This window comes from Nansenia antarctica, assembly GCF_963989245.1.
Source record: "Nansenia antarctica genome assembly, chromosome: 8".
Lineage (NCBI taxonomy): Eukaryota > Metazoa > Chordata > Actinopteri > Argentiniformes > Microstomatidae > Nansenia > Nansenia antarctica.
Genome location: NC_137678.1, coordinates 46235730 through 46246455, shown reverse-complemented (window position 1 = coordinate 46246455; position 10726 = coordinate 46235730). Strand labels below are relative to the sequence as shown.

Here is a 10726-nt window from a genome sequence, read left to right as displayed (position 1 = left end):
TTCTAGTGCGTCAATCTTACTCCTACAGTTACTCCTCAGAGTCATTTGAGATGATTTAGGCGTGCAGTTTCAAACATGCTAATTTTGCGAGAACTGTCCCTTTAAGTGGATAAACGAGGGAGAGGGGGGGAGAAGGTCTCAGCGAGGCCTGTAAAATCAGAGGTGTAAAATCCGCATGAATGAGTCCAACTCTGGCCAAACGGAGCCGGTCGATGGAAGTCTGGGCCAGCGTGATCTAGAGGCCATTGATTAGTGTCTTACAATGCATCCTGTTGCCTCTCATCGGTGTCACCGGATATTCCCTAGCCTAGAGACTAGAGAACGCAGCCCCTGCGAAGGCTCCTGTCCCCCCCCCCCCCGTGCGTGAGGTAATTGCCAATCAGAGAAGCAGCAAAGCTGTAGTTTAAACATGATACTGGCAATCTAGGACTGCTACATAATAATAATAATAATAATAATAATAATAATAATAATAATAATAATAATAATAATAATAATAATAATAATAATAACAACAATAATAATAATAATAATATGTTGGACTTTTATTAAACTAATTATATATTGCCAGTTATTCTTGAAAAATATACTGTAACTTATAGACTTTTTTGTAAACAACATAATTGTAAACAAACACTGTATAGCTTCAAAACGATCATTTTGATCTTATATGGTCGTCCTTGCATCCACAGCTCTGTCTATGACTTTGAGAGTGGTTACATTTCTCCAGGCCCATCCCTCACCTGTTTACCAAATTGATGAAAGGTTATTTCACTAAATGACATTTAGTAATTGTATGTTGTATTATCAATGGTTGCATAGTTGTTAGTGTACTGTTTACATCAATTTTGCAATTCTTTGGCTGACGACATGGGGTGTGTAAAGCAGTCTAAAATATAGCATTGCCGCATACTGTATATATAAGATAATTATTATTATTATTATTATTATTATTATTGTTTTGTGTTGGCTCTCCTGTAAAATGTGTAAAATGTCACCAAGCCTGCGATATATGCTTATGTATGTATGCTGCATACACTGGTGTGACATGATGGTAAGTTTACTGTATGTACACATACAGCACTATTTTGTTGCTATATTATAGAATTTAAATAGGCCAACTGGCCTACTGTGATGTCACAAAACCAATAAAACACGTCAAGGTTCCAGAACTATGGTTTTTGAGTCAGTCATTGGCAAAGTCGTACAAGGGTTCCACACTGGCCATCAATGGACTCTTCTCTGTTGTACATCTTAAACCCAGAGACACATAGGTAGATATAGACAACTATAGATTGGTTCTAGGCGATATTTAATCACAAATGGATTACCCCGAGGAGCCCGAACAGGAGGACCGCCTCTGGGAAGAGGCGGAGGAGGAGGAGCAGATAGGAGAGGATGAAAGAGAAGTGATGGAGGCCCAAGAAGAGGGGGAAGGAGAGGAAGCATTGGAGGAGGTGGAAGAAGAGGACGAGCCAAAATGTGGCTGGGCTCGTCTCCCGGACTTGTGTCTTCGCCAGGTGTTCAGGTGTCTGAGGGACAAGGACCGGGCACGGGCCACCTTGGTCTGCCGCCACTGGCGCCACGTCATGCGTTCCCCGTCCCTCTGGAGGGCCCGGACCTTCAGTTTCTCCGGCCGCATCTCCGTGCGATGGATCCTCGAGCTGGATCAGGCCGTCTGCTACGCCAGAGTTTACGGCCGCTACCTGGAACAGCTGGAGGTCCGTTTCTCCCAGTCACTCAACTCCCTTGTGTCACGACGCCTCCAGCAGACCATGGGGACGTTCCTGGCTGCTCTCCCCCAGGCGGGCGGACGCCTGCACTCGCACACCGTCCACCACATGGAGCTGGACCGTTCGGCCTGGTGCCGGAGTGTCCGTGCCGCCTTGGTCCGGAGCCTGACCTTCTACCTGCGGAGGGAGGGCTCTCACCTGGGGCACCTGAGCCTACGAGGGGCACGTCTCAACCTGCCCCAGGGCCTGGAGGTTCTGGAGGCGGTGGCGGCCGCCCAGCAGCATGTCCATCTGGGTCGGAGGCCCGGGATCGCCACCCTCAACCTGGAGGGCTTCTTCTCAGAGCCGCTGGCGGTGTACATTAGTCCGGGCTTCACACAGGTCATCAACAAGTGGGTGTGGGTGTGGGTGTGGGTGTGGGTGTGGGTGTGTGTGTGTGTGTGTGTTTGTTTGAGTGGCTCCTACATACTCTTGCTTATTAGCTACTCTTTTTTGACTTGTGTGTGTGCAACTGTGCATATGTGCCTGCAAACACACACATACTTTAAAACGCACCTTGATTTGATGTTGACCAGGTTCCGGGGCCTCTCCACCCTCACCCTCAACTACACCTGTCTGTCCAACGAGCTCCTTGCCGGCCTGGCCGTGTCGTGCCGTAGCCTCTGCGGCGGCGGCTCCCTCCGCTCCTTCACCTTGCACTGCCACCTCAACCAGCCGCACGTCCAGGTGATCTGGGGTGACTCCTGGTCTCACCTGGCCCGGCGCTGCCCAGACATGCAGGTCCAGATCTCTGTGGAAGGGATCCTGAACCTGGACCCTCTGGGTGGGATCCTGCTGAGAGAGATCCCTCTGAGGTCACTCAGTCTCACCAGCTGCTCACTCACCAGTGAACAGAACTGGAGTGCTAAGCCAGCTCTGAGCAGCTTGGTGCCCTGGTACAGCAACTGTCTACAGGTATGGGGATTGGGAGGGCTCCATAGAAATAGAATGAGTAGAATACTCATAATGATAATACTGCTAGACTTTGTTAGACTTTGATTGCTGCTTTTATGACATGGTTTTATGGATTTGTTTTGCTTTTGTTGATTTAAAAAAAAAAAAAATTAAAAGCGCTTTATAAATGTAATCAATTATAAGCATTATTATTATTATTAGAATGGACATGGTCCCTCAAACCGACAAGGCATTGTTATATATAGTTGCTAGGGTAACCATTATTGCTGCAGGTGTAGAACACAGAGAGAAGTTAATTCAGAGGCGGGACTAATAGCAAGCGTCATTTTACTGAACATTCCGATGTCAGTTGAGTTTAGTTGGTTGTTAATAATGCTGTGAGATAAAACTTCCAAATGATGACCACAAGATGGCCGCCACTACACCCACCATGGAATGTTGATTTGAATGAGGATGTTTCTTGTACTATATGGTATGCTCTGCTCTGTCAATACACAGTAGCAGTCAGCAGTGGAGTGTTGATAATGCTATAGGGGTGTTATTGAATATGTGAGCTCGTTGTAATGAGGAACATGGGTTGTATACCATTCATTGTAATTCATGGAATGGAATGAGGACTGGTGTTTGATACCGTTCCTCATTTTGTTCCATGCATTACAATGAGCCCGATTTCTACCTCCACTAGCCTCCCCTGATGTCCCTTTCCTGTTCAGGCCTCCGAGGGGGTCCTTGAAATCTATTTAATGTAGTGGTGTCCTTGTTGTGGTTGTCATACCTCCCTTCAGAAGCTGAGCCTGGACCTGAACAACAGCCATGAGTCGGTGGACGAGGAGCTGCTGGCGCTGGTTCTGATGTGCTCCAGGCTCACCTACCTCAAGGTCTGGGCCTTCCTAGACATCAGCTTCCTGGACCAGCTGCTGCAGAAACGCCTGGACAAGAAGACCATACTCAGAACCATCAAGGTGGGTCAGACCGCAGCTTGACCTGGGGGGTATTCCACCAACGTCGCTAAAGGAAAATCCAGGCTTATTTTGGATGAGTCTGGCGAGACCAGGGTCAGTGGTCTGGCGCCCCGTCCTGGACACCCAGCCAGGAATGCCATCATAAGCTTGTGAGCTTAGAATAATAAGGTTCTATCTCCGTTTAGGGTAGTTCAGAGATTTTGACCGTCAAAGTTTTTACATTCCATTCCAATTCCATTATGTTTTGTGAGATGGAACTTTTGTATTTTATGAATTACTAACTCAAAAATGTCAGCATTTTAAAAATAACACCACACAGGCATTAATAAACACCTAATGGATCAGATTATGTAAAAAACTAAATTTTGACAAAAATGGAGATAGAACCTTATAATTCTAACGTCACGAGCTGTTATAAGTTATATTCTTAATCAATAGCTATATATAATCAATCTAAAAGTCATGTGTTGTACCAATCCCTGATTGCCCCTTTAATGTAAAAACAGGCAAACTCAAACGTGATCTGAATCATTGCAGCATGTCACTGTGGGTTAAAACAACTGAGGACATTTGATGTGTTTGGAATATGTTTTATTGAGCAACGTCTGCCATGGTTTATACACTGCATGTGTATTAATGTAACCAGCCCAGGAGTCAGCTTCCTAAAGTAATACTTTATCTCTTTTGATAATCCAGAGCCACTTCTCTCCTAGACCAGAGTTGTTAATTGAACCCATTTCGTTGGTTTACGCACAGAAGATTGACCTGCAATTGTTACTCTCTTATTATGGTTTTGTACTACTTGTGAAACTGACCTCAGTGTGGTTTATAAAACGCATGTGTAACAATGTGACCAGTTCAGCGTGGTTTATAAACTGTGTAAGTGTGTTCCAGGTGAGGATGTACACCAAGAACTACGACACACAGGCTGAGGACGGACAGCTGGAGGACATCTATTCTCGTTACAGACAGCTCATCACCTCAGAGCTCAACTACTCTACCATATCTTACCGTAAGATAAGATGGTAAAATAAGATTCTTACGTTGTCTGAACACACAGAAGACACTTCTGCTGCAACATAGAATCCTCCTCCACATTGCTTCAAAAATCACTTATTGTATTAAAGTTCCTATAAATATTGCAAAATGAACTCCAGGGGCCTCATTTATAGAAAGTACTTTGGATCAAATTTGATCTTACCCGTGTCGTACGTAGAAAACCACGTCAACCTAGTGATTTATACAATTTCAACGTGAATCAATTTGACCGTGGAAACGATCGTAGCTCTACGTCGGGTATTGACCTTGCGGACGCACATTACCTACTGGTTATGCAGAGTTATTACAGGCATGTGAGCCGCACTGCCTATACTGTAATTCATGCAAGTGGCTCGTAATAAAATTAACGATGTTGTTATCAGCCGAGAAAATAAGTTTAATTCAAGATTTAAAGGGAACTGATGTTTATGATTGTATTTCAGTCTTTTTTTATATTCCTCCGGAGCTGTCTATCTCCCCTTCAACATGCCTAGTGCGTTCCACAACGGACCTTGCCCAGCCACGCGCTAAATTATACTGGATTTTCTCCAGTGTCTGGGAGTGAAACATGGGAGTGAAACATGGGAGTGAAACATTACCACCATTTTAGCCGCGGTTTGTTTTTCTGCACCATCTCAAAGAATATTATGTTTGGGTGGACTGCTATGAGTAATTGGCTCTTCCTGGTCTAGCGAGAGCCAACAATATAGGGTTGTTTTGGCCTTATCGATTCCTGTTTACAGTCAAAAGGTGTCACCCCCCCCCCCCCCAGCACACACACATACCTGCACTGTCCCCTACCCCCCGCCCACCCCCCACACACACACACCCCAGCAAGGTGAGAGAACCTTTGTGGGAAAGGGGAAGGGAGGGGGGTGCAGAGAGTGAGATGGAAGAGTCTCTTGTGGGAGGGAAACCAATGAAAAGTGTGTGTGTGTGTGTGTGTGTGTGTGTGTGTATGTGTGTGTGTGTGTGTGTGTGTGTGTGCTTGTATGTGTGTGTGTGTGTATGTGTATATGTGTGTGTTGATGTGTGTGTGTGTGTGTGTGTGTGTGCACATGTGTATGTAGCCGTACAGGATATACTAGGACCCTTGAGTACACAACAAGAGGAGGCGATACAGTATATTGCAACCATAAGTTTATTAACAACTCATAAAAGACACCTGCACCAGGATCAGGACGAGTAATATTAAAAGTATAAAATCAATCTCTACGGCAGAGTGGTCAGGCGGCACCAGTCACAGCCACTATGCTTTGGGACAACGATACAGTTGGGCCCAGTTTGGCTCCCCCTGATGGAGAGTCTGAGTAATGCTGCTCTAAAATAACACTGCACACAGTAAACCACAACAAAACCGTATCACTGCAAATACACTGCAAAACGTATCACTGCAAATACACTGTTAAATAACGTATGGGGGAGGCTGTACCCAATAAGGCATGCGAAACACTGCACACTGCAGCTGACTACACTGGTCCTACCTGAACTATACTGTTACCTCCAAGCGGGCAGCCGAGACTAGGCTTCTAACCGGAACTCTGCTAAAAATACTAGTGTACCTAAAACTACTAAACCTGATGGTGAGGATAGTTCGAATGGATAGCGCCGCCCACTCAAAGCCCAACCCACAGTCTCGTCTAATCGGGAGAGGGGTGAGGGGGAATCCCAGCACTTCAGTGTCAGTGATGTCGCTCAGTCTTGCGACTCTCGGTGGAAGTCCAGGGAGCGGGTTGTTCGCGATAGGCGCCCGTGGATAGGTGTTGATCGTTCCCGCAATCCTCACTCGTCGCCCGGCGTTCGGCGATGGTTGGCTGGTCCGGTGTGCTGGTCGGCTGGTCCGGTCTGGTGCGCGCTGTAGTTCAGGAGGGGGAAGGATAAAATCAGTCGTCAGACACATATAAAAGGAGAAAACCGGTGTTGCTCAACTCACACACAGGCAAGGGTAGTACGACTTCCCTTTACTGTGATGAATTGAGGGCGTTGTATAAAGTCTCTCGTGTGGCGTGGAATCGTTCCGTTCCCGTCGTTCGAGCCCTCGATTTCGCCGGTGCGTGGAAGGAAGGTCCGATCTCTCGTAGAACGGAAGCACCGGCCTTTATACTCACAATCATGGGAGTGATTGTGATTTGGAACACCTGTGGAGAAGCAGATGACGTACACACAAACACTCATTCGCACCACTACACCCTGACACGCCCACTCATTCATACCTGTCATTCCACCCCGCTTCATTCGCCCCCCCTTTACACGTGGTCGTCCCGAGCACGACTCTAGTCAGTCTGTTTCGACCCTTAAGGTGAAAAACGTGATGGAGGGTTGCCACGATTGGGGCGGAGTGAATACCGCCGTGAATCGCCTTGGTCTGCCCCGAGTTGGTGCTCTGGGGCCTCCTGAGGCTGGGCAATTGGGGCAGTCGGAGCCGGTGCCATTGCTGGAGGGAAGGGTGGTCCTTGGATTGGACTTGGTGGTCCAGATGTACGGCCGTGTCGAGGCGGAGCGGGTGGCTGTGGCTGGACCATCCACCTGCATGGCCAAACGGGCTGCGGTTGTCCATGTTGAGCACGATCTGGATTGCTTGCTGGAAGATTCATACCCTGGTCGTCCCTCATCGCCGAGTCTCCTGGGCATGGCCTCAAGTTGTTGCGGTGGATGGTTCGGATGGGGCCGTCTTTCCCTTCTGGTCGTATGGCGAAGACTGGCTGATCCGATAGCTGGGAAACCACCACAAAAGGTGTTGGGAGCCACCGGGGGGCTAGCTTCCCTTGTGCTTGGCGGCGAAAGTTCCTCATCAACACCCTCTCTCCTGGTAGCAGTGGTAAGCTCCGTGCGTTCCGGTTGTAGTTCTCCTCGTTCCAGTTGTTGCGCCGCTCTACGTTGTTGCGAACCGTGACATAGGCTTGCAGAAGGGCTTGATGATGTCTTTTGACCCACCCGTCCAGGTCGTCTCTCTGTTGGGGCGGTGCGACTTCATGGAGCATGTCCACTGGAAGCCTGGCGTGGCGGCCGAAGACGACGTAGTGGGGCGTCATGCCTGTGCTTGCATGGGTGGTGTTGTTGAAGGCTTGTAGAAGTGCAGGGAGCTGGGCTGGCCACTGGGCTTGGTGCTTGGCTTCAATCGTACTCAGTAGCGAGAGGAGTGTGCGGTTGAGCCTTTCGCAGGCCCCGTTGCCTTGTGGATGGTAGGGGGTTGTTCTCACCTTCTGGCAGCCATACATTGCACAGAGTTGCTGCATCAGGGCCGACTCAAATGCTCCCCCTCGGTCCGTAAGAATGCGTTCTGGACAGCCGAAGGGAAGGATGAGCGCAGTCCAGAGGGCTTTCACTGTAGTAGCAGCCGTCTGGTCCTTGGTGGGGACTGCCAGCGCATAGCGAGAGAACAGATCTGTGATGACAAGAATGTATTGGTAAGTGTCAGCAGGCCGTCCGAGGGTCAAATAATCTATGGCTACAGTCTCGAAGGGATAGCTGGATAGAATGGAACACAGAGGTGCCTTTGGCTGTGCACCTGCTTTTCCTACCACACAAGTGATGCACTCTGCTGACCAAGCCCGGGCATTTCTGCTCATACCCGTCCAGTAGAATCTCCTCCTTAGCAATGACATCATTCGGTCACCGTTTGGATGTCCTGCCGCCTTGTGGTAATCCTCCCACAGGGCACGAGCTTGGGATTCCGGGACAACGATCTGTTTCACTGGAGCGCCCGTGTCTGGCTCAGTCACATGTCTCACCAGGATCCCCTCACAGAGCTCTAGGTGCGCCCATTCGCGGAGCAGGCAGCGGAGCTGGGGGGACAAAACTGAACGATCAATAGATGCAGGGGGCTCACCTTTGGTTATCCAGGCCTGGAGCAGTCGAAAGTCGGGGTCTCCCATCTGTCGTTCCCTCCATAGCTCCAGCTCGGAGGATTGGCTCGTAGCCCCGGGTGAGGTGGATATGGTGGCCCCTACGATGGCGCCCGTCGCCTCCCCGGGTAGTCGTGACAAGATGTCAGCGTTCTGATTCTTCGCCCCAGGTCGGTACCGGATCTCATACGAGTAGTTGGCAAGTTGGGCTGCCCATCGCTGCTCAGTTGCTCCAAGCCTCGCCGTTTCGAGATGGACCAACGGGTTGTTGTCGGTGAATATGGTGACCTGCGCGCCCCACAGGTAATCCTTGAATTTTTCCGTGACGGCCCACTTCAGTGCCAACAGCTCTAACTTAAAGGAGCTGTAGTTCTGGTCGTTGCGTTCGGCGGGGTGGAGACTACGACTTGCATATGCAATGACCCTCTCTTTCCCCTCTTGGACCTGGGACAGGACAGCCCCGAGACCATCCAGGCTAGCGTCTGTGTACAGTCGGAATGGGAGATGGAAGTCTGCGTAGGCCAGGATGGGGGCGCTGAGGAGGGCCTGCTTCAACTTGTCGAAGGCCACCTGACAAGCGGTCGTCCATTGGATGGGGGCTGCGGGCCTATTGGCTTGGCCTTGGAGGAGCTGGTGGAGTGGGGCTGCTATCTTGGAGAACCCCTGGATGAATCGCCGGTAGTAGCCTGCAAAGCCAAGAAAAGACCGCACCTGCTTGACTGTAATAGGTGGTGCCCAGTCGCGGACAACAGCGGCCTTGTCGGGATCTGTCGCCACCCCCTGGCCACTGACTATATGTCCAAGGTAAGTCACCTTCTTCTGGAACAAGTGGCACTTGCGTGGCTGAAGCTTTAAGCCGTGGTCGTTGAGACGAGCGAATACTTGTTCTAAGTGTTGCAGGTGGGCAGTGAAGTTGGGGGAGTAGACGATTACGTCATCGAGGTAGATGAGAAGATGGTCGTAGACCTGGGCCCCCAAGCAGCGCTGCATGAGCCTCTGAAACGTGGCCGGGGCATTGCAGAGGCCGAAGGGCATCCTGTCAAATTGGTAGAGGCCGAAGGGCGTGGTGAAGGCCGTTTTCTCCTGATCTTCTGTCGCCACCTCCACCTGCCAATATCCGCTAGCCAAATCGAGGGTTGAATACCATTCTGACTTGGACAGGCTTGTGAGTGACTCTTCGATTCGTGGCAGTGGGAAGGAGTCTTTGTGGGTCACTGCGTTTAATTTGCGGTAATCCACACAGAATCTCCAAGACCCATCCTTCTTCTTGACGAGGACCACTGGGGCAGCCCAAGGGCTCGAGCTCTCCCTCACGACTCCACTGTCCAGCATACCCTGCAGCAGTGACCGGAGCTCTGGGTAGAGATTTGGGGGGACGGGGCGGTAGCGTTCCCGTATCGGGGGAGCTGTGCCAGTCGGAATCTGGTGAGTGATGATGGCTGTCCTCCCAAAATCTTCGTCGTGTGTGGCAAATACGTGCGACCACTTCCGTAGCAGGACTTCCAGTTGGGCTTGTTGATCCCTATCCAGGCTGTCGCCCTTTAGAGCCAGGGCTGGGTGGTCCTCACTTGCAGTCTGTGCAGTGTGCTGGACGTCCACCTCAATCGCCTGGGGGCCAGCGCTGCGCAGCGTCAGGGTCGTCTTCCCCCTAATCTCGTGCTGGTCGACTTGGGTAACGGTGGCTAGGGGGCACCGTTGGGGCAGTTCAAGGGGGAAAGGGTTCGGGTTGCAGATGCGTAGGGGGACTCTCCCCCCTCGGGTCCAGGCCAGCGACCTAGCCACCCGCCATTTCCGACCGTAACCGTCCAGATCCTCCAGCAGGACAGGGCAATCTGCCAGGCCAGCAGCTTGTGGTACCTGGGCCCAGATAATTGTCTCTGTTGAGGGAGGCAGCACCACGGGGGGCTGTCGCTGTAGTCTGGCCACCCCCTGTAGTTCCACTCGAGTGGTTGAGGCCTCAGCCCTCTGGCAGGCCGCAAAGGCCACGTCCCACAACTTCTCTGCAGAGGGGGAGAAGACCGATTTAAAGGCTGCAGCCCCAGGGTGCCCACCCTGAAAAATACTGGCCCAGCAATCCGTTACTACATTCATTCCTAGCAACCCATACTCAGTATTGATACAGTCGTCACGAACAATAACCACCCCCTTTTTCTTCACCTCTATACCCCCAATGTTGAAATCGAGTACGGCGTAA

General features: G+C 50.4%; 1 protein-coding gene across 1 annotated transcript; it reads left to right on the top strand.

Annotated features, from left to right (window-relative positions):
* Nucleotides 1-1322: 1322 nt before the first annotated feature.
* On the top strand, nt 1323-4678 carry LOC308164278 (F-box only protein 39-like; the record flags this gene model as incomplete). Its single annotated transcript, XM_080538415.1, has 4 exons — nt 1323-2125; nt 2309-2687; nt 3473-3649; nt 4544-4678. 4 exons carry the CDS (start codon nt 1323-1325, stop codon nt 4676-4678), a joined length of 1494 nt encoding a protein of 497 aa, XP_080394541.1.
* Between the last annotated feature and the right edge of the window lie 6048 nt (nt 4679-10726).